The sequence below is a fragment of the Zonotrichia leucophrys genome, chromosome 1 (genome assembly GCF_028769735.1).
Source record: "Zonotrichia leucophrys gambelii isolate GWCS_2022_RI chromosome 1, RI_Zleu_2.0, whole genome shotgun sequence".
NCBI lineage: Eukaryota > Metazoa > Chordata > Aves > Passeriformes > Passerellidae > Zonotrichia > Zonotrichia leucophrys.
In genome coordinates, this window is record NC_088169.1 from 30,372,880 (window position 1) to 30,397,824 (window position 24,945).

At 39.0% G+C, this 24,945-nt stretch overlaps 1 protein-coding gene across 2 annotated transcripts; it reads right to left on the reverse strand.

Moving 5' to 3' along the window:
* Positions 1-618: 618 nt before the first annotated feature.
* IL1RL1 (interleukin 1 receptor like 1) lies at positions 619-20,927 on the reverse strand. 2 transcript variants are annotated; one of them, XM_064713676.1, is made up of 12 exons: positions 20,886-20,927; positions 18,298-18,387; positions 17,390-17,465; positions 14,862-15,063; positions 14,425-14,593; positions 14,182-14,344; positions 11,899-11,967; positions 9,885-10,017; positions 9,635-9,792; positions 5,512-5,655; positions 3,381-3,539; positions 619-1,558 (listed from the first exon to the last, which is right to left on the reverse strand). In XM_064713676.1, the coding sequence occupies exons 2-12, from the start codon at positions 18,298-18,300 to the stop codon at positions 1,212-1,214; spliced, it is 1,623 nt and encodes a 540-aa protein (XP_064569746.1). In that variant the 5' UTR covers positions 18,301-18,387; positions 20,886-20,927; the 3' UTR covers positions 619-1,211. The 2 variants fall into 2 exon arrangements, with proteins under 2 accessions (XP_064569746.1, XP_064569840.1); XM_064713770.1 differs by lacking the exon at positions 20,886-20,927 and having other exon boundaries at positions 17,390-17,460; positions 18,298-18,372.
* Positions 20,928-24,945: the final 4,018 nt, after the last annotated feature.

The window sequence follows — 24,945 nt, forward strand, 5'->3', positions numbered from 1 at the left end:
TGAAAACTAAGCCTTTTCTGACAGTAAAGAATATCCTGGGTTTGAAACTATAAAAAGATTAACGTTTTCAGGGATACCTGTACTAGAATACATCTTGTTCCTGTTCCCCTGAACTAGAAGGAGATTTGGCTCTGACCTTTGCATTTAAGGTTATTTCCTATCAGAAATAAGAAAGTATAACTACACACAAGTATAACTACACTACATCTGATTTCCTATCAGAAATATAAGAAAGTATAACTACACATGAGGCCAAAACATGGGGAAAAACTGTATAATTCTTGTTGTAAAAAAGCAGTCTATTTTTTTTGGTAGCTTAAAGGAATGCTGTTAGTGTATCAAAAGAACATCCTAAATTTTAATATGTTATTTCTATGTGAAGATAATAATTATAGTAACAGCATGATTATTGTACCCGAAAGACTTAAATTTCCCATTTGTGTGATTCATTTTAATAGATATATAAAATATTTTAAAGTGCATATAAAATACCTTTGTATGTATCAGTGCATTCATTTCCCTTAACAATTCATGTAAAATATATATATATATGTATATATCAGGTCATTTATTTCCTGTAAAAATGCATATTGTATTTTTATATATAGATATATAGATATATCAGTGCATTTCTTTCCCTTAACACTGTATTCACATCAGTCTCAAAAGACTCTTTAGTGAGGCATTCGTACCAAGGAAAAAAAAAAATTTCATCTTGTGAGTGTCACTATTGAATCAAAAAGGAGTAAGTGTCAGAAAATAGAAGTTAACAAAAGAATAACATTATACTTTCTAATTGCAAAATACACGTTATACTTTGTAATCAAATAATACAGAAGGCATTTATATTTTATCAACTGCATTAGAAAGATGAATTCAGCCTGCAAGGCTTTCAGTTATTCACAATCATAACTTTCTGTTATATATACAACTATATATAGAAAGACTACAGGTACATTTGGTTTTCTGTCACATGCAAAATTCTCCCCAAAATCTAGAATTGTTTATTTAGACCTCTCATACCTGTAAAATATCTCCTTAGTTTCCTAGACCTCTTCCATCAATTTACCCCATCGTTACTCAGTAGAAGGACTGAAAAGAAGTTCAAAAAACACAGCCAGACTTCCAGACTGTACAGTCATTTCCTTTCCTTTCTGAAAGGACCAACAGCTGTGGGCTTGTAGTCCATCCTGATGGGGCAGCACAGTTCTTCACCTGGTGTCAGCCACGTGTGAGGGCCTGCGTGCCAGTGGCATATGGAACCTAACCTGCTTCCAGAACTTAGAACTGGGTGACTGTGGGTGCACCGTGTGCTCCTCTTTCCATTTGATGGTGCCTTGCTGCTTAATAAGAAACCTAAGAGATTCCTGAAGCTTCCCGTAAGTCCCAATTGTCTCCATTTCCAGAAGGATCACCTTGGTGTTATTTTGAATGAGGGCATTGTATAAAGCAATGTGTTGATCATAGGCATCTTCTTTAGAATTAACCAGCTGGTGTGTCAGCAGCATGATCAGCCTCCTGCTCTTCTGCATCCTGGTCTCAATTGCACTGGCTGCATCTAGCAATGTACAAGAAAATGATGAGACACTGATATTCCTTTTAAAATTCTTTTGAGATTGGAAACTCCATTTTCATTGCTTTGTAACCAGAAATAATTTCTATCTCACTTAAGTCTGATACAGTTTGTTTATTTATTAGAGAAAGACCAATGGGGCAAGGGGAGAGAAAAGCAAGAAGCCCAAACCAAAACGCTTTCATTTCAAATGGGTTTTTTAGTTGAAACATTAATTTAGTCACTGCTTTTAAGTATTGTTAGGAATTTCTATTCCAGTGACCTAGGGTCAAATTCAGTAGATCTGACTGTAACAAAATTGTGTTTGATCAACAGTGTCCATGTAAGGAATTGTGTTGTACCATGTTAGTGCCTTAAAGATGATCTTGCAATACTTAGTCATGAAAAATAGTCATCAGGAGACTTTAGAGTGACTTGCATCTAAGAGGCTTATTTCCAGGTGGGGTTAGACTAAATTATAGTGAATTGTCCTGAGTTATTGTGTGCTAAGTTATACACTAATCTGTGCATTGTGTTGGTCTTCACCCTGCAGGGGTAAATCCAGACTTTCAGGGCATCTGTGTGTCAGCACAACAGAAGGTGTTTGAATTTCCCACTGCCATGTTAGGGAGAGCTGATCAGTGCTACTGTCCCTGTGATGCTGGCCCAAAAGAGAAGAAGTGGGAGCACAGCTGAGGAAATTCAATGCACCAATTATTTAACAAACCATCTTTGCTGATGCATCAGCCAGCTCCATGTGTGCCCTCTTTTCCTTTCCTGGGGGCTGCCAGACCACTGCAAGAGGTGTAAGATTTTGCCTTTGACAGTTTTGTGAGCTACTGTAGCTCCTTGTGCTGGATCTGGGAATGGTCTGGCTCAACAACTTTTGCAGCTTTTCTTTACCTTCATTTTTTCCAAGGCCAGGCAGCCCTTTTACAACTTTCCAGAAGAGAAGGACATCAAAGGTTTCAGCCTCAGCTGAGGGCAGATGAATGACACCTGGCCCAGTGCAGATGATTTCAGAAATGTGAAACAGAAAATGCACCAGCTTAGGCTTCACGCCTGCTCCCTGACAGAGAGAGAAGATCCACTCTACAGAAGAGCCAGGGCACAAGATAAACAGAGGAGTGAGCTCTGAAGGAGAGCAGATAGCACCTGGGTGGCAGCAATCATATGTGATAGTGTGGAGGGTGTTTATATGGAAATTAGCACAGAATAATTTACATTATTTCATCCTGAAAGACAAGAAAGCAGAAATAAAGCATACCAATTCTCTCCTGAACTAATACTGGGAATTGCGAGAAGGGAAAATAGAACGAGTCAGTGAAAAGAAGCTGTGAACTTCTTGTGATTCTAACACCCTCATAAAAGGTTGAAAACTCCTGAGTGATAACAGCAAAGGTGTTTCTTTAGCTGAGTTTGTGGTTTGGCTGAGCTTATGAGTTTCTTCTGTTCCCTGTCTTGTAGTCACCAAGCCAGCTCATGCAAGGTTTGGTTGTGGCTTTGCCCAGATAAGCCTGCACAGAGTTAGATTGTCCAAAGAGCAAGTGTATTTTTAAAAGAGTCACACTCAGGGTCATGTTTCCTGTGCATTCCAAAGTGATAAGAAGTCTGTGCCCTTTCCTAGTGGCTTGCTTCTCCTAGCACACTGGAAAGCACGGAGTGCCCTTGTGACACCTGGCCTGAGAGAGCAGGCAGATGGCTGCTGAGGAGAAGAGCTTCAAGGTCTGGAATGTAGAGCGACCTCCTACACACCTAAAAGGGACTTGAATCACAATTTGCTCAAGCTTGACAAGTACTTCAGTGCACTACCAGATCTGAAACTTACCTTCTCCAGGATATATATCTCTCCCATAAATACACAATGTATATCCACATTTATTTTCCAGAATATCTGGCATGATTTGGTAAACAAAATATTCCACAAAATTAGCTTCACTGGCGTGGTTTTTGGGGTAGATAACATATGCATCATATATCTTCCCATCTGTAAGGTAAAACAAGAGGAAGGAATATTGTGTTAACATGAATTAGAGCTGTCTATTGCAAAAAGTAGGAGAGAAATAAAAATATCAGTCAATAGTGAAATAGATCTAAGAAGCAGTTCCAGCCAATCTGAATAATGTATATCATCTGGTGCATGTTTGGAAATTAAAGGCTATGCATATTTGGTGTTTTCCATGCTCAATTGTTTTGTCTTGTGTGTTTGTAGCTTTGGAGAACCTGGCCTTTGTATTGCGAAGGTTGCATTCCAAAGTATATGCAGTAAGATTAATACTGATCAATGCAAATTAGAATGATATAGCCACGAAGCTCAGCATTTGTTTTTTCAGTGATACAATTTGCTATTAACAGGCTTTGTCTCTCAGCACAAGATATTCCATTTAAATTCTTCCATCTTGAAGACTTTATTCATCATTCCTACAACATATCATACTCTTGAGTGAAAATCACATTTCTTAGGAAACAGTCTTACAGTCAGAACCAAATACAAAGTCAAGTATTTATTTCATTCCTTGATTCATTTCTCTAAATTAAGTTTTCCATTACAGCATTTTTATTCTTATCTCAAACGTTTCTTTCTTTCTGGTGGAAATGGCTGAATCCTTTCTTTTGTTGCTGAGGTTCTTGCTCAAACCATTCTAAGAATAGATCCTCGGAGAAGCAGCTGAGGGAGCTGGGGTTATTTAGTCTGGAGAAGAGAAGGCTCAGGTTTGACCCTGTTGCTCTCCGTAATGACCCAAAAGGAGATTGTAGCCAGGTGGGGAGGTCAGCCTCTTCTCCCTGGCAAGCAGTGACAGGACAAGAGGACACAGTGCTAATCTGGAGCAGGGGAGGATTAGGTTGGACATTAGGAAGAATTTCTTCACAGAGAAGATGATTAGGCATTGGCATGGGCTGTCCAGGCTGGTGTTTGAGTCACCATCCCTGGAGGTGTTTAAGCAAAGGCTGGGAATGGCACTGAGTGCCATGGTCTAGCTGACAGTGTGGTGTTCGGTCATAGATTGGACTCGATGATCGCAGCGGTCCTCATTGATTCTGTGAATCTCTGATCCTGTGATTCTGTAATAATAATGAAATGTCCATTTCCAGAGTCTGATTAATTTCATCATAAAATACACTTACATGGAAACTGTCCTAAAAAGCATACTTCTTTCCTCTTTAATGAGAAGTAACTAGATCAGCTGTAGATATCTGCCATGCATACATCTGTGGTAAGAGTCAGCTTCAGATTTAAAATTTGTCCATTTAGCTGGATTTGGTCTCTTAAAAATATGTACTTCATCACATCATTAGGCACTGCCTGCCCTTCAGCTGCCCCCTGCCGAGGGGTTCGGTCTTGCTAAAGCCCTAAGGCAGCCCCAACAGCACCAACTGCTCATGGTTAGACAGCAGGATCCAGCCACAGATCTCCAGGTTTCATGTCTGAGATGGAAACTTTCATGTGTGCACTTTCATTTCATACAACTAAATGCAGACATCTGAATCCTGAGCTGAAAGCAGCCAATAAAGCTAGATGGTATGTATTCCTCCAGAAATGTCTTCCAGATTATTGGTATCTTTCTTTTTGGCCTACAAAAACTGTGTTGCTCTAACATATACTTTTATCACGTTAGTTATCAGGTTTGTTCCTTTGCATTAGAGAGCACATAACAAGTACAGTTAATAGCACTGTAAATCAGGTTTTCAACATCATTCAGTATTTATGGCAAATACTTTCAATAAAAAACTACAAAACCAGGACTGAATCTCTCTTTTATGTAATTCAGTCCTACAAAACCCAGGAAACAAGGGAATGTAAAGCACTTGCAGAGCTATGTATTACTTCTCTTTACTGAAGGTGTAAGAAAAAGAAGAATCAAGCTCAGGTGTCATGGGTTAGCAACTATGAAATAAATTACTTTCTCTGTGATTTGCCATTTTCTTTTTTTAAACTTTCTTTCTCAAGTCTTACTTACCATCCTTGACTGAGTAGGGCTGGAATATCGTCCGATACAGCAGGACAATATCCACTCGGAAGGACTGGTAAAGGATCACTGAGAGTGCTATTGCACCTAGCAGAACTAGAGATCCCATGATCAGGAGGACATTAGGAAGAACCTCTGCAAAGCAGAGGAATATATTGTTAGCCACAGAGAAGTTAATCAGTGTGCTGAAGCTTTAGGGTCATATCCTTACTTCTGTTAACAGCTTTCAGGAGCTCAAAACAGAGATGAGAAAGCTTCTTCCCTCCCCAGCTGGCATAGCCAACACCCAGACCCCTGAACTAGAAGCATACTATGCAGTATATAATTAATATTCACTTTGTTGAATCCAGACCTACTTATGCTAAAAACCACAGCTGACAATGATGTTTAAGTAATCTGTGACTTTCAAAAACTGGTAATAACACAACCATTTTGTGAGACATCTAAGCCTACGCATGAAAATCTACAAAAGGACAAATGGAGGCTTCTGGCATGATTGCACAAATAGGATACAAAGAGCGTGTGCAAGTAATGAAATCTGCAAGATAAGAGAGCTAAGATAGCACTAGACAAGCAGGAAAACAGAACACGTCCAGGTCACAGAAATAAAATAAACAATGCTAAGTCAGATGATGTTCTCTCCTGCCTTTTCCTTTCAAGAGGGTCAAGGGGCATGTAATAGCAATGATGAGTAAGAGAAACTGAGATAGAAAGGAGCCACCCACTTTAGTTCCAATTTCCCTCGTGGAAGAGCTCGAAGAGATGAAGACTTATCACAGATAGATTAAGTCTAGATATACGGAAAACATTTTTTACATTGAAGGCGGTAAAACAGTGGAACAGATTGCCCAGAAAAACTGTGGGTCCCCCATCCCTGGAAGTGTTCCAGAATGGCTTGGATGGGGTGCTGAGAGATTTGGTCTAGTGGAGGGTGTGCCTGAGAAATTCTGCTGAAAATGTATATAAATGAAGAGTTGACAAGCACATTTTCCCTTTCCTCTGGTAGGTTGTGAGGCAAATTTAACGAGATTTTCACAGTCTTTACATTTATTTCTTTGGAGTTTAAAGGGAAAAAGAAATTCTAGGCTTGTGAGGAAGCTTACCTCACCAGAACTAGATCAGGAGGAAACACCTTTCAATAAGATTGGGCAAGAAAACAGTCAGTTCCTTCTTAAGTGAAATTTGACCATATTTTTAATAGTATCACATGATGCCTATGAAGGAACTTCATCCTTGTTGACCCCTTCAAATTTTAGTATTTTATCAATTTTCCTGCTCAATACACACAGACAAAGTAAGGAAACCCCTTTCACTATCTGGAGGGGCTGACCCTAGCACCAGAGTGTGATGATGTTTCTTACCAATACATTTGTTGACAGCATGCTCATCATAACATTACAATTACTGGTGCATTGCATTAAGTCTCTATAATCTGGAGAAGAAGCAGGTTCCAGCATCAACATTTGCAATTGCAAACCTAAAAAATGCTGTTTATATTTGCAGCCTTGATTAGACCAAGGCTGGAAAAGAAGCCAATGTGCCCATGCAGTTTGGAAGGTGTCTTCCTGGAAGAGTAGGTTCAATTCCCAGTAATGCTGGCTTAGCACCTATTTTCTCTGGAATTAACTAATGGACATTCACTAATTTCATTCACTAGTGAACATTCAGCACAGTGGGGGCAGGTGCCACAAACCCCTGAACAAGGCTGAATAGATCCTGTTGTTCCATTTGACTTTACTGCATCATTTAGCAGCTGAGCTCATGAGTAAACTATGTTCTATTTATATTCAAGAGTAATGGGAATACAGAACTATCAGCTCACAAGAACTAATACTGGAAAGGCCAGAGAAAACATGTCAGAAAGCAACTTTTGAAGGAGTTCCAGACAAATTCCAGAAGAGCAGCAGTTTTTTCTATCTTCTCTGGCATCTAAGGTGGATGCACTTCCAGACAGTGAAAGCAGAGATCTGTGTCTAGAGTTCCTGTCCACATCAGTCTACAAAACATGAGGCAAAAGGTTAGCTCTAAGATTAAACATTTTTGAGGAAGAACAGAGATGATGCTTTCTGAACTTTATCTCTGCTTTGAATGACTGCAAAAAAAAGCATTAACAGGGTAGTAGCTAGCAGACACAAGTTGTGCTGTGAGAAACACTAAGGAGCAATCATATATTTGGAATTTTTTCCCTATTAAATACAAACATACAAACAAAACAAACAAAAAAGAGTGTGCACATCCTTATTACACATTTACAAGATGAGAGACACAAGCGAATCCTATATAGCATTTTTATTATTCTCAGAAACAAGAGACACTGCTTTAACATAAATATTGCTGAGCTTTGAGAGAACTGAGTGAAGAAAACTAAAGCAGAGCACAGCCACTTTTGGACATAGCATTGCTGACACAACAGCGCTGAGGAGCAGGGGCAGACACCTTGTCAACAGCAGCAACAAGGACAAGGGCACAGATATCCACACAAAAAAGGTAGCAGTGAAAGCAGGGTCACAGCCAAGAGCTTTCATGAACATTAACTGAAGACCTATGAACAAAAAACAAAATAAGATTTGTCTATAACAGAAATTAGACTCAATGATTCATGGCATGAATACAGGATATGCTATATGTTCTCCTTCATCTAGTCTGTAATATGGGGCCAACAAGAGACTTGTACTAATAAACAAAAGCTGTTACTCAGTTTCCTTCCCTCTCATTGCAAGTACACTCCCACACTCAAGTACTCCAGTGCAAAGCTGGTGTACTTCCAGCTTCCTGAGTGGTGCTGCACTCAAACTCACCTATCCAGCCAAAACATCTACTGCCACCTTCCTGCTGGTGCTATTCTGCTGTCACAATTCACCTACATCTCTTCTAGTCCAGGCTAGCAAGGAAATTTGTCCAGGCCTTGAAGCCATGATCCTGTAGAAAGTCATGAGCAGTCGAGGATACAGCAGGACATGGGTCTGTGCACACCCTGTGATCACAGTACACTGGATTTTACTCTCCCCAACACTCTCTTATAGAAAACTGTTAAAGGTCTTGACGTTTACTTTCAAAATCCTCAAGAAAAGAGAGTAGCTTTAGATTACATATTAAGAAATTCTTTCCTGCGAGGGTGGTGAGGCACTGGAACAGGTTGCCCAGAGAAGCTGCGGATGCTCCATCCCTCTGTTCAAGGCCAGGCTGCTGGAGCTCTGAGCAACTTAGTCTAGTGAAAGGTGCCCCTGCTCTTGGCAGGGAATTTGGAACTAAATGATCCTTAAGGTTCCTTCCAACCCAAAACATTCTATCATTCCATGATTCTTGGTGGTTAGCATGTCTGAAGGAGTGAAAAATGAAACAATTGATCACAGCTGCTTCCGGAGCCCTCACAGACAGAATTGCATTTTCTGCCATAGGAATCTGACTCAGAGGTGTTGGCAGCAGTGCTTAGGGATCTGGCTATCCCTATTAAAAAAGAAAATTCCTATATGAGCTAAGAATTATCTCTGTCCCCACCATTTACTGCCCTGGATTTTCCTTCTCTTTCAGGTACTACTAGAACCAGGAAATTAAAAACAAAACCAAGGGATAGCCTTTGAAGCACTACTCACACCTCTGTGTGGCACAGAGGGAACACAGTGGCACTCAGAGAAGATAAAGAGTGATTTTGAAGAGGTGATACTCACAACATTCAGTCCAAAAAGGGCACTACAGTGGATGCAGTAATACTAAGGAAGACAAACTGGCAAACCAGCGGCTGAAACCCTTATATTTAAAGTTTGCCTATTTTCTGCCACACTTTTACACTACAGGCAATAGTTCTACTTGTCACAGTGGAGAAATATCCTAGAAACAGGATATTCTTATCGCAGAGCTGATACAGTCACGCTCCGTGTATTTAATCTCTTGCTGACCCTGTTTGAATAATGTCCCACTCTCTCCCCAACCCCAAGGACAAAGACTCAGACACAAGAATTTTGCAGCTGGCTGGAACTTGTAGGGAAGAAGCAGGCTGGTTTTGTTTCTTATTAACTGAAACTTTTTTACTATCTGAAACAAATAATAAAATAAACTCACCAGCATATTTCAAACTAAGTGCAAATTGTAAAGAATCAAAATTAAAAACTCCTACCCTTGGATTGCACTTTGAGTTGTAATGTCACTGTGACTCTTGTGCTGTACAGTGTGTTCAATGCTATACATGTGAAATTTGACTGCAGATCCTCCTTTTTTACTTCAGTAATATTCAAAGTTGTCTCTCCATAGTATACTTGCTCATGATCATCAAAACTAATAGAAAGAGAAAGAGATGGTACCATTGGTTTCAAAGGCTAGGCACATTTTGTGTAGAAGAAAGATTATTCTGTGTTATGTGGACTTACAAATGAGTTTCTCTATGAAATCTTGAAAAATCGAGTCTTTTCACTGAGATGTTATCCACATCCCAGCTGACAGCAGCCAGCGGCTGTTTGTTAATCCCCAGGCGGGCCCGACATTTCAGAGACAAAGCAGCACCTAATCAAGATACAGAGATGTAAACATTCCTTGATGAAAAACAAGGAAAATTATATTTTCCTCATGACACCTTTCCCTACAAATCTTCATAAAACTTGTGAGTTTTGTCATAATATGTTTTCTGAACTACTGCTGAAAAAATGATACATAGAACAGACAAAAAGAAATAACAGGAATTTTTCAGCAAATGATCTAATAGCACACCAAGGATTACAAAAGGAATTATTTATATTTATTATGATGAAGAAAATATCCCCTTAACTTGTGATTCTTGACACATACAATCAGCTGGATTATATGTGGAGGAACATAGGATAGATATGGTGGTTAACACACAAATGTACACATAAATAATCTAATTAAATTTCAGCATCTATTATTTTGCGACTTGTCTGCAGCCTTATCTTGGATTTTATTCAAGCTGGACAAAAGTAAAGTAAGCCAGTCCAGGCAAAACTAAAACAGGAAATTACTTATTAAATATTCCACATTAGGAAATATTTATTTCAAAGTAAGGGTCACCATTGCACCAAAAGAAACTGTAATTTAAACATGTTAAATTGTTTCCATGTAAGTCTGCATCTAAGCAGGCCTTAGATAAGAATATTAAATCTTATGGCTAGATCATGAATTGGTATTAGGGAGCATGGGGAAACCCCTTCATTTTTGCAAACAGGAGACAATAGAGCCAGTACAGCAATTGGGTTTCAAATGCAAAGTGAATTTTCTCTGTGTAAGCACTATCAGAGTGACAGGCAGAGCCCACAGAGCACTGGGCACTGACCATCTTACTAGAGAAAGCTTGTCCTCGAGCAGAGACCATCTAATTTCTGGGGAAAACAGCTAAAACAGCTGGGGGAAAAAAGAGGAATAAAATAATGGGAATGAGAGTCAACTGACAAGTCTCTGAGCCTCAGCACATGGCACAGAGAGGGCTGTGGACCCCTGCAGTACCTGCTGCCTGAGCAGTCTTGCTGTCGACAGAAGCAGAGGAGTGTAGGTACAATCCCTTCTCCCACTGGCCCAGTTTCACCCCACTTGCCCTGGCAGACAGATCTTGGATTACCTATTTAGATTACCTATTTAGATGATGGGTTTAGTCTCTTGCTGGAGAGCTCCACTTTACCCAAGGACTGCAGACAAACCCCAGACAACTCTGACTCCTGCCAGGAACACCTTATCCTGATGGTGCAAGCTAACCAGGATGTGAATCCCTGGGAACATCCATAGCTTGGACAGCAGGGAGCCAGGAGCAAGCCCTGCATCATGGGCTGTCCAGCTGCTCTGTCTCAATCCACTGCTGGGTCCTGTCCTTCTGCCCTCCCAGTCCTCCTCCAGCTCTTCCAAGCAGGCTGTCTGATCACTGCCAGCCAGCTTGGGTATGAGACAGGCAGCGCTCCTCAGCCTCAGAGCCAGCAACCAGCTCCTTGCTCTCCCTCATTCCTCAACAGAGATACGGGCGCTGTCTCCACGTAGGGACTCAAGGTAGCAAGGAGCAGCTCTAGCCACAAGAATAGTCCATCCTTCCCTCTTAGGGATACCATCAAGCAGTTTTGAGGGATTTAACCACTGCCCTCTTTGAAGTGGATGGAAGCTGTCACCTTTCAGCTGACATGTAATGATTCACTCTGTGAATAATCCAAGTGTATCCCAGTGAGAGTAGAACAAGTTGATTAAATCTTCCTAAACTTCACTTAATGCCTAAATAACACATCAGTTATATCTAACTTCACACCTCTGAGCCTGGAGGGAATTAAATATGGTAAATATTATGGTACAAAACTGTGATGAGAAGTTCCATCATTACAACTTCTTGAAGATACACATCTTCTAGACCATTACAAAATGTTAATTTAAATACAAATTAAAATTTGTACTCACCAAGCTCTGCTTCTATTACATCCTCATTCTTTGGAAATATGATTTGAGGTGGTAGAGGTGAGTATTTTACTTTAGAAATTAAAGAGGAAAAGAAAGTATGCATTAAAAAGTTGTGAAAATGAATTTTGTAAGATAAGATTTGTAATCTGTACAATTAATATTTTATGATCACAAAACAGAATTGCAAACTAACAGTGTTTCACATACTTGTTGGGATCATCAGGTTTTATTCCTACAACCAAATATCTCTGGGGAGTATGTACATGTTAATATCTTCAGTATTTATTCCCCATCTATTGTACCTTTGTACATAGAAAGTAAGAAAAAAAATTAGGTTTTGAAGTACTGCATTAGCTGCTGAGTGGGGGAAAAAAGCAAATGCTGTAATAGGCTTGTATGATTTCTCAGCTGTTTTGGGGTTTCTCAACTGTTTTGGAGTTTTATTAAGAGACATTTGAGAAATTACTCATATCCATTATATGAAATAGCTAATACATACTCTTATGCAGAATCTGAACCCCAAACCCAAAAATGAAACCCAATCTGAAACCCAAAAATATTGCTTTCTAACCCTTTGCTCATTAAGCTTTTCCACACCAAGGCACCTCTGTGAAACACGTATTTCCAAAAAAATTCTGTAGGAACACATTGCAGTCCCTGCTTCCCAGACTGACAGGATATGATAAAATAGAAGTCAGGAGAGAGCCAGTAACTTTCCAGCTGCCTGACTATGCTAAGTTCTTAGCTGCCAGAATTCAGAGGCAGAAACTCCTCTGGATCAGTATGGATCTGCAAGGCAACAGGAATGTGGATCATAACTCTCTAATATTAACCAAACAGAACAGTTCCACTCATCAGCATACGTATTTTAAGGTCTGATAAAAACTCTAAGCTGCCATTAAGTACTTAGAGTTTAGAAAACCCTGGAGCAGACATGCCAGACCCAGCCTAGATTTCACATGTTATGTTGTGATCTCTTCTTTCTGCAATGATTTCAAAAGAAAGTTAGATGAACTTCAAGATCTGTCTGGATGTAACAAAGGCTTTTATAAATTTGAATATCTTTGAGCCAAATAAAACCCAGAAATTTTTGTTGTAACACAGGAAGAACAGTATTCCAAACAGTTAAAAAAGTTTTGATGGAAGTACATTCAAACAAAAATTGTTAGGCAGAGAAGTGTAATGGAAAGCATGATTGTGATCATGTAGAGCAACAGGCAGAAAAGGAGGAAAAGCACAACATTTATCAGCTACTGAATTAGGTCTCTGCTCAAGCTGTCTTCTGTCCAGCTCAGAATAGTCAGAATGAACTCTGCTACTGAGATCTGGGCACAGCAGCAAAAACTGCATCCAAAGCTCCCACGCTCCAGGTCTGCACTCTGCCCACAAGCTGTGTGCCTCCCCAGAGCAAAAAGGCCTGATGCTCAGTCTGCAAATGAACATCACTTTTTTTTAAAAAAAAACAAAGTAAGTACACAGCAACAAAACAACCATGTGAGCCAAACTCAAGCCCTCCACCATCCCCCAAGAAAAGGTTTTTCTGACTATTTTTCTACTGATCTGATTACAGAGCTGAAAATGCATTTTGAAGTTTCACAAGTTGATGCAATCTGAAACTATAAATTTCTGTGCACCATTTCCTGAACACCATCCAAATAAAAAATCTTCCTGAGGAGACTACATCCTAGAGGCAACCCAAAGTCCACACATCTCAGTCATATTGGCTATGTTCAAAATCAGAGACATAGTAATCACTGAGATCCATCCATTTTCTATTTCTAGCTGTATTTTGTCTCATTAAAGACAAATTTAATTTTTTTTCAGTTCTACTACCAAATAAATGTTAGATGGTTGAGACAGACCACGAGGCATTAAGCTGAAGGCCATCAACATATGACTGATTTAGTGACCACCAGACAGTCCTCACTAGCCACAGATTCTGCTGCCCTCAATAAATAGAAAGCATAGTGGCATTCCACTGAGGAGATCCTTCATTTCAGAAATGTGCTACCAGAGAACTCTATCAACCACAGCATCTAACCAGAGTCATCAGAACCTTTTAAACAAAAATCTAAATGACACCAGGTCTGACTTTACTCCATCTTACTCCATGTGGGTGACCATCCACAAAATTAATCTAATAGAGATGATGTAATTCTTAAATAAGATGATAAAACAAACCAACCAAAATGCTTTCTCTTTTTAGTGTACAAAAGGAGTTTCCTTTGCTCTAAATTGACATTAGTCTTTTAATCTTAGCAAGCTACAGAATTATTGTCTTACCCCCACTTATGAAAATTCTTGTTGCTGATACATTAAACACATTTCCTTTATGGGTATAAATAAATTGACAAGTATAATAACCATCATCCTCCCTTCTTGGATTCTCAATATAAATATATTTCTCTTTCTTGAGGTATCTCTGTCCCTTAACAGGTTTGCAGTCCTGGAAAAGAAAAACGTGTTTGGTTGCAAAGAGCTTTTCAATATGTTGACCTACATTGGCACCATCAGGGTTTTATTTACCTTATACCACTGGACAATAGTAGCATTCTTATAGTTATCAATGGTAGGACAAACAACTCTTCCTGTTTGAGTGTCATTTGGGTAACGAATCCGACTTGGGAAACATTCTCCTGGCTTGTATGAATGCACTTGCACACTCACGTTGTACGACTTCGTGCGATTACTTGAACTTCAAAAATGGAATAAGTTATGTCAGTGACTGCATTTTTACATGGAATCTATCAATGTTTATAACAAATGTGTGTCATTCTATAAATATGTGGATGATTATTGTATTTCAGTCGCAGCTTGGTTTTAATGATCTGCCATAAAAATAGCAGTTGCAGGATGAAAACTTATTTTAAAAAGTCATCATGTCCAAAAATTTAATTATAATATATTATCAAAACATATATTCTTGCCAGTCTTACACCTTCCACTTTCCATGCGGTACTTACAAACGTGTTACACAAGTGTAGTTTCCAGAATCCTCTCTAGAAGTTGGCAGAAACCAAAGAAATCGTTCCATGGAAAACACTCGTGATCCCTCCTCTTCGGCAGGAATTCTTGTGTGAGTGTCCGTGCGATACCAGGTGATGTTCACTGATGAACTCCATTTGGGACCTTTTATAACAAAGGCCTCACCTTCCATAGCATCAACTGCAATTGAGCAAAAGATTAAAATCTCAGGTAAGTTAAACCTTTGTCCGCTGGGACAGAGAACTTGGCATTCTTGGATCAGCAGGCCAGTCATGTCCCTCTACCCTCCTTGAGCTTTTGGAGATGATACACAGCAATCTCATTTTCACTAGATGGTTTTTCGACAAAAATTTTGTTTACCTTGAGCTATGGAGCCATTTGTTTCCAAAAACAGGAACTAATGTGGGAGGCACAAATAAACAAACAGATCCCTAGGTTCTAAGTGGAGATGCAGAAAAAAACAAGACAATTTAATTGAAAAAATAGTGATTTCTTACAGTGAGATTATTATGTAAATCTTAGCCTGAAATACTGTTTCTATTCAAAAAATTAATTAAAACAAAGAAAAATACGGCTTTAATGTAGTTATCTTTCCTTACTTCAGTATAATGAATATTTTTTTATGCAATGGATGAGTGCTTTTTTTCCTGTTTTTTTAATACAGAGAAATGAAGTTGATTTTTTTTTTTTCCTGAAAGAAAAAAATCATAGAAGGAAGTCTGTAGATTAGATCCTTAGGAAAAATAAAATAAAATAAAATAAAATAAAATAAAATAAAATAAAATAAAATAAAATAAAATAAAATAAAATAAAATAAAATAAAATAAAATAAAATAAAATAAAATAAAATAAAATAAAATAAAATAAAATAAAATAAAATAAAATAAAATAAAATACAAATAAAAACAGCCCCTCTCTGAAGTTCATGAAAATAAGGTGGGAAAGAAATGAAAGCAATGTGATAGCCTGAAAGGAAGAATCTGATGAGAAATCAGATTCTGGGAAGGTGAAAAGATACAGAAATAACTGAGACAAACAAGAAGCTTAGAAAAATAAACCACATGTGATCACACATAAGAAAATCTGGGAGTAAGTCACTAATATTTTAAGTTGGTTATTTTTTTAGCTGAATATACTTCTACTTTTGAATACTCAAATTGGTCCAGAGAAACTAGATTCAAGCAATTGTGATAAATACTTAAGTGCTCAGGTACCTAAATAGTGTACTTGTCACTGAAAACAATCTGGAAGTTAAATTGCATTCTAAGGAGCAAAAGATTGGAGTATGAGCCAGGATGGTGACAGAACAAAGGTTGAGATTGGCAGAGGAGCTGCAGTAGATAACAGAGCATGAAAATGAGAGTAGATAACCAAACAGCTAACCAAAACAGACAGTGTCTATCAAAAATGACACTTTGCAATGGCAGCTTTAGACATGTAGGTGCACAAATGAGGAGGTGAGAGTCGCCACATGATGGACACTTCTCCTCTGTTTTTTTCTGAAGAAGTGGTCCATCTCCACCGATATTGTCATCTCACTCACTAATTTGGGGCTCCTAAATTAGCCAGCTATGAGTATGAGGAACCCCAATCCCATAATTTTAACAATTTTCCCACCTACAAGCCTTGCAAAGACACTGGGGCATATCAGGGGGGTCAGAAAATTCAATATTGCCCCACCAAAGGTAGAACATATTGGAAATACAGATTTCTGAGGAAAAATAGTGTGGAGATGGAAAACATTGAAAAAGAAAGGCCTCATTTTAATTCAATGACATCCATGAAAATAATTTTGCCAAATTCTTCAGCAGAATTTGGCACATTAATAAATATACTTTGCTTGAATCTTAGCATTCCTATTGTAAAATTGACAGTACGGAGAAATATTTGGAGATCATATCTTACAGAACTTTTCAGATAAATGAGCATCTCAGCTCAAGAATAGAAGTACATGAGCCCTGTACAACACTGTGTCCCTGGTCAGCATTATATAGCTGAGTCAATAGAGCTGGCACATTCATAAATAGTTTACTGCTCCGAACATTGCCCCTGTGCAAGGAAACATTATTGTTACACTGCATTTTTCAATTAACATCCCCAAATTTAGGACATTAAAGAGCATTTCTGTGGAGAACAGCGCCCATTTACAGCCCTGATTCAGGAGGGTGCATGTGCATACATGCTGCTCAGTGCAATTAAAGCATGTTCTAGGAGTTTGTGCCCAGCTGGGAACTGGAGCACCAGCTACTCTCAAATTCATTCAAGAAGACCCTTTTCTTTCTGCTTGCAGAGGTGCTAAGTGACAGAAGTTGAAACTACACTTGTTGTCAGAGAAATGGACAGTGTTTGGCGCATTTTAATATACTTTAAAAGCTAGATTTTAAGTTGTGATTTCTGGCTTGAGGTGAACTCACTAGGCTTAAAAATAAAACCACTAATTAGGAAACAGCCTACGCATTTGTACAGAACAAACCTTATCAGAAAGTATTTTTAAAATGTGACTTACATGTTTCAGATGTCATGGAAACTGAGAGGAAGGTAGATAGGAGGATCAAATCTATAAGCCTCATCATATTTCTAAACTAGGAAGAAAAAACATTGATATCTTAGAATATACTCTGACTTTATCAGTAATGCTGTATCAATGTACATCAGAAAACTGAACAGAAAATTATATCATGCAGTGATAAACGGCATCATGTGAGCTGCTCTGTACACTGTGTGCAGCAGTTTTGCAGCTTTGAGGTGCAGTTATTTATTCTATCACCATTGAAACTACAGTTATGACTTAGTTTAGTGGGAGCTGGGGAATTGCTTTGTCATGGTGCTCCTCAGACAGAAGCCTCTCTTAACTTACTTGCTTTTTTTAAAAGGAAGATAAATGTACATTGCATTTTCTTCACAGTGAAGTGCAGAGAAACTGTACCCCAACTTAGAAAAGGACAGATCCTGGTTCTGAATTACACTGGTTTTGAATTACATCCAACCAATTGCTTAGGTGCACCTTACTTTTTTGTCTTTTTATGAAAGGGGAGTAATCGTCAGTGAAAGCTTCTCTAGGTAAGTGTTGAGCTGTAGGATCAAAACCAAGTGAGTGCCATGAACAACACTAAGCTGAAGGGGAACTGAGGAAATGGACTGGAAAGGAAGGTAAAGAAGCATATTACTGTACTTAGCTAACAGCAGCAGGGCAGATCCTGTATCTCACTGATGTTTTCATCTGTCTAGCTGATACACACCAGCTGTAGTTCATGCTGTGGCTCAAGAACTCTCCAGCAAACCACTTTTAAAAAAACTGACCATTTGATCGTGGGCATTAAGCTGATCCTAATTCCTGACCTAATCCGGGAATATCTCAGGAGACAGAAGAAATGCAACCCAGCTATATTAGGTAATTACAAGCATTCTACTTACCATGAAAAAGCTTTGAATGCAGTTCTTCACTGCAGATCACAGAGCAGTGGGTTCTACTGTCATGTATGAGTGAGCAGCAGCCACTGGGTCCTACAGACAGTAGGCAAGTTATTTTCAAGAGAAATCAAGTCAGAAAGAAAATATAATTTGTCTCGCAGATAGTGAGCATAAAGGGAGGAGTAAAACACAGGCAAGAAATGTTAAGTAGTGTCGTCACACTTACTGCAAGGAATTTTTATTTCAGTGCCAAAACTTCCAGACTAAATAAACATGGACAAGACTTATCAAGTCCTATGTTTTTGCCAAGTCTAAAATTCAGAGCAAACTCAGTTTTGAGCTTTCAGAAATATCGTCAGCTTTGTATTGAAATGGAAAGTTTCTTCTTTTAGAAGGTTTAATAATATCCAGAGGGTTATTCTTAACCTCTGAAAAAACAATAACAAAACTTAGTGTTTGAAGAGAAAAGTGTGAGAATTTCATTGCAGACTGGACAGACCCTTGGGAGAAAAAGACACGTCACAAAATGGCACAATGAAATTCACAGCATCAGCACAGCAAAGCATTCATCTTTGTTCATCGTTCAGAGCATGAGGCTTGTTCCTAAAAGTCATTTCTAACACTAGCAGGGAGCAAAAATATCCAGAATATTCGTTCTCTACCGGAAGACTTTTCCCACAAAGTGTTTGGTTTTGTTTCAGCAACTTATTTGCCCCCAACAAGGTATGCCAGCAGTAATATTAACTGTCCTTCTATTTTTTAGAGCTGCCTTAAGTGAGTGATACCTCAGCAAGATGACAAAATTTTTTCTTTAAAAATCTTTTAAAATCTTTAAAATCTTTAAAAAGTTTAGTTATTTCATAGACTAAGTTTGGAGTCTTTCTGAAATGAGGGGTTTTGTCTCATTTGATATTTTATTTTTAAGTGTTTATTAGGAATTCAGCCACAAGTAATGCCTCTGTTGGAGACACTGGCAAGTCCTTTATTGCCAGTGCTATTGCAGCCCTAGAAATGGAAGGCTGGTGATTACCAGAAAGCTTCAAGATGTGCTTTCACCATTTTTAAGATACAGCTTTGTCCAGGAAGGGAGACAGCCAATTACTTGCTTTCACTAACTTTTCTAACAAGCACCAGAATGATTCAGGAGTAAGAAATTCATAATTTCCTATCTCCATACTTGCCAGCTGTTGCAGTTAGCCTTCTGTTTACTGAAAAAAATATGTCTTTGAGAGACCTTACACATACTGGGCTATCAGCCTGCACCAAAAGAATGCAAAATATTTGAGCTGAGATGCTCCCCACCAAATGTGATGATTACTTCATTGAATTTCCCTCCATTTTTTAGTTGCTGAGTACCAGCAGCAGTTCAAGGAGGGTATGGGGGTTGTGTGTGCGAATATGTACAATAGAGAGGGCTCTAATAAAAGAGGAATGTTTCCTGAAAATCCAAAGAGCTCATGCAACTGAAAAAGCAATGTGATTCTGTTTGCATTTTCCAAAGTAAGCAGCAAACACCAAATTACCTCAATATGAACTGAAACAGAGGTTGCAGGTCTAGACAGAAAGCAGCAAGAGAAGGACTGGTTCTGCAGTGCCTTACAGCTCCTTCCTACAGCTTCAAATGACTGCGTGGTAGCAGTGTAAACCTAAGCTCTGCAAACAAAAACTTCAGTGTGGTGCTGGAAAAGCATTAGACCCGGAATTTGGGATAACTGTCTGGGTGGGTCAAAGCCTAGCTACTAATGAACCATATCAAAGGAAGGTGAGAGAAGGGGGAACCCACTGCGTGCATTGCAGATGCAGTGGTCTGTGGGGCTTAACTCAGTAATTCTCTGAAGGCGGCTGTGTTAGCAGCATATTTCTGCTTTTCTTTCCAAAATTCTATTTTCCGACAAAATGTTTATAATACTGTTTATATAAGTGACAAAATTAGCATACTAGCATACTAACAAAACCTGGAAATATCTCAATTTCTACCCAAAAAATCTTAACAGACTTCACAATGTAAAAATCCCACGAAAGAGCACTTTTGTGGAATTTTTTAACAGATATATACATCCATACACCTTTTGGAAATTATTTTCGTTCTTCTATCAAACCAGAAAATCCATTCTGACTGAAAATATCTTTTTAAAATTGCAACATTAAAACTGAATTTATTCCAAAACTAGCATTCTCAAGAGTTAACAATTACACTAGTTACAGGTGTAGGTGTAAAATGTAGGAATTTCAGCATTGAAGAATTTCTAGAATTGATATACACATAATTCTTAAAAAATATTTTTAAGCACAAAATACATAAATATGCTAAACTCTGAAAAATCATTTGGGGAATAAAGATTTTCTGTGTCTTTGACTAATTAGTAATATATGCCAGGAAACTGATGGCAAAATCCATTTCTAAACACACTTCACAACAAGGTAAATTTTTGTTAGTCCCAACACTAACTGTCTATCATGGAAGTATACCCACTATTTTAATCTAATTTTATTTCTTAAGATAAAGAAGCACATAAGTGAACTGAAATAAACTTTCTTATCAAATACTTCTATTATTTCTGGTTAAATGACAATATAAAAATTTGACCTACCATTTGGAAAATTCAGAAAGCAGAGAAGTGGCTTGCTCTCTGTGGACGGGTCTTTTGCAGAGATTTCTCTGCTAATCTGGTACCAGATATTAGTGTGAGCTCTTTTTATCTGGCTGGGGCAGCTCCTGTCTGCAGCAGCAAGGCACAGAGCTCCATTCTGAGACACCTCCCACTGAATAGAGCAGAACATGCAGATTACTGTAGCAATTTACTTTAAGTACATATAAGAGATAGCATCTCATAGTTCCAATTAATCAGATATCTTTTACACTACCATAGGGGTTTTTTATTGCTTTTAGCACAATTATAGTGAAATAAATCTGCTGGCTGGGGAGCACTGGGAGAGAGGGGACAATCAGATGGCAGAAGGCACTTTGAAACAGATTTTGCTTGAAAACAAGTAGCAGCTTTGCATGGTCTAGTCAAGCAGCAGCTCCCTGAGAACAGCTTGAAAAGTCTCTGGAGAATCAGGAACAGTTTTTAATGAAGTGAAGGAAACTGCTTCACTGAAGCTAAGCTGATCAAAGAAGGTGCTGAAAAAACAATTATCTGCACCAACAGCTAAAACAAGTCTGTGAGGGAAAGATTTTATCCTATGGTCATTCAGACTTTGTTTCCCTTCCCTGGCAGAGTTGTGAATTCCATTTGTTCCTTTCAGTGTTCCTGGGACTCTACTGTCAGCATGCAACAACTCCACATCAATACACAAAGACGTAGCAAAAACATTACCTATGTCACAGCCATGGTCTTCTCCCCAGCTCTTGGTATAGCATTTCCTTTGAAGTGGTCTGGGGGTTGCACTTCCCATATGACAAAAACAAAAACAAAACAAAACAAAACAAAAAAAAAGAAAAGAAAACGAAAAAAAGCCAACCAACCTGCAACAAAGAAATCTCACAATGTTTTGGCAAAAGCTCGCAAATTACTCCCTGCTCAAGTTTGTGAGGTTTCATCAGAATCAAGATCTTTCTCATTTCCTGGTGTAAGAGACTTTGGTGAAAATTCTGGAGTAAACATCTGCATCCAGTGGTGGGTTCAATATCCTCCAACCACAACATATCATTTACATCGAGGGAAAGGTTAAATATATTCGGGTAAAGCTAACTTCAATTTTCTGAACACAAAGGTTATTCTAAAGGCTAAAAGGTTATTCTATCACAAATTCCACTGAAACTTGGATCAGAGGTGCTTATATTGTTGCTCATACCTCAGAAGAGCCCTCAACCCTGTAGTGTTCTCCATGCTCAGCTTGTTCCCAGATCATGGTGCAGATGGGAAAATGAGCTTCTGGCTAAAGAGGATAGTTGCCAGCTGAGCAAAAGCCATTCTGTAGCTTTCATAAGAAACTAAAATCAATGCTGAATGCCTTGTAACTTAGGGCCCATCTCCTAAAACAAAATCCTACTGATAAATTTATGGAAAGAGGAGCTTACAGAAATACCTTGAGATTCCTTTGAGGGGTTAATTGCTCCCTTGGCAGCCTGTATGCATAGCACTACAGCAAGCAAGGAAATTATCTGTTCTCAAAGCAAAGAGATAAGTAATGGCTTTGAACAGAAACAGGGGATAGTTAAGCACAACTACAGAAAAATCTTTTAAAAGGTAACATTGTGAAGCACTGGAAATTTGTTGGGAACTTAGTGCAGCTGCCACTCAGTGTTAAAGAACAATTTAGTACTGGTATCAAATGAATGTAGCTGGCCCCAAAGGTCCTTGACACTAGGAGTCAATGATCCAGAGATTAAAGCATCAGTGATCCAATGACTGTTTTGCCACAGCATGAGTGTATGAACTTAACTCAAATGTGTTGGCAAAATTACTCCTGTGAAAATATGCAAGCTAAAGCCACACAAGATGCAAAAACTGAAAACCCAGACTGAATGAAGTTACTGACATCTTAATAGTTAGGAGTTCAAGTATGCAACAGGAAAAACAATGAGATTGAAGAAGATTAAGTCCTGAGACAAAAAGCAGAGATAGGGAAACAGAAATTCAGCATCATCAGAGTTCACTATGCTCCAAGAAGCAGTGCTTAGCCTAGCAGCACATTAGCCTTGCTTGCCTAATACCCGACTCAGTTAGCCAGGAGACATTTGCTGGGTACAGTTTTTGCACCCTGCTTGCAGACTGTCAGTGGACACAGTAGGGAGTCATTCAGACACAAGTGACCCTATCAGGAAAGGTTTCACTATTTCCATTTATTGAGGCCACCCCAGGGGGCTCTGATGGAACAGGCACATGGTGGGATGGCAGGGTGTTGGGTTGTGCCCACACCTGTGTCAGGTCTGGTGGTTTTTGGCTGGTGGGGACCCACCCTGCTGAGGTTTCAGAGTTCTTCCTGTTCATCTGTGTCATGGTGCCCTTCTTGTGCACAGCAAAGGTATCTCATGTTTTGTGTAAAAGGGAAAATTCTATTTCTATTTTGAATGATTCTTCACGGTTCATAGTATTCATATAGAGAGGGACTGTTTCCAAGGAAAAGGTTTCCCCCAGCCTTTATCATTATCATGCAGCCCTAGTACCACCCATATTGTGGGTGATGGAGGGACTGGTCCCCAAATAGCTCTTGGAAGTGAAATTGAGCCTGGGGAGAAGGGAGGGGGTGGGAGAGGATGGGATTAGTCTGGGATTTTCTCACTATCCTACTCTGTTAGCAATTGGCAAATTTAATTTCCCCAAGCTGAGTCTGACTGGCCTTTGATGGTAATTGGTAAGTCTATCCACCTGTCCCTTTCTCAACCCATGGGGTTTTTGCAGTATTTCCTTCCCCTGTCCTATTGAGAGGGTGATAGAGCAGTGTGGTGGGGCCGTGGTGGCCAGGCAAGGCCAACTGGCATGGCAGGCTCCCACCCAGCAGTAAGTGAGGGCATGCTTGTAGACAGCAAATGATTAATAAGAATTTAAGTGTTACAAAGCCATCAGCATTTTTACCCTACTCATCTCACTCCTTCATCCCACCAAGCCAGAAATATAAAGCATCTTATAAGGTTTTCAAACCCTCTGTAGCTGCCAGATAGGGTATTAAAGTTCAGAGGATGCAAAACAGAGGGGACTATCTTGACAGAAGTAATTGGCTAAAGTAACCAAAATCATATCTGTGTTTTTGTGTGGATGGCAAGTATTTCCTTTGGCTCACATTTTGATACATTACTTGGTATTCTATTTGATCACCAGCAGTTTATAAAAGATCTTACAATGATAGTTATGCTTGTCAGGCCAACCTGACAAGCAAAAACCATAATAACACTAACAAAGCCTTTATCTTAAAACTTGTTTCCTTTTCTAAAGAAATTCTAAATTTCTCTGCTTCGTGCCTTGCCCCAAAACAAAAGCAGCTGCACTGTCATCCCATAGGGTCTGGATACAGACAGCCAGGATGAAAAGAACAGCAGCTGTTCTGAATGTCTGAATGTCACCAGACCACCAGCAGGATCCCCATGGGAAGACCACAAACCCTACCACAGAAAGGATCTGTGCAGCACATCTGTTGCTCTTATGGAAATTAAAACACTTTGCTGTGGCTCCAGAATCTTCCATTCCCACAGGTGGTCCTGTCCTTAGATGCCAGAATGCCTTACAGTACAGAGGTGGTGATGAGTCTGAGCAGGCAATTATCTTTGGGCAAGAAGCCTGTCCTAAGTTTATACACAAAAGCCTCTCCAAAGTTTACACACAGCTCTGAAGTAACCATCACTCTTGTGTCCAAATAACTTCAGGGCAGAAACAAGATGTCCATAATTGAAGGATTCCAGATTTTAAGTTGAAGAGGCCAGTTCTTGGTGCAGCATCAGAGACACATTCCAGCCCTCCCAGGTCCTTACAGCCGGTGCTCCCCTCAGAGTGCATGGGAAGCCATGCAGCACCCACTCCATTTTACTGTGCTGTGGAAACAATTATTTAGCACATCATTGTTGTTCTTATCTGACCTCATCCCTGAGAACAGAGAGGTTTTTTCCACACAATTTCTTAGGAAGACATATCTACAAATACATGACATTCTGGAAACTGTGACTTGTATTCATAATACACGATAATTACTGATTTACACAACTAAAATGAA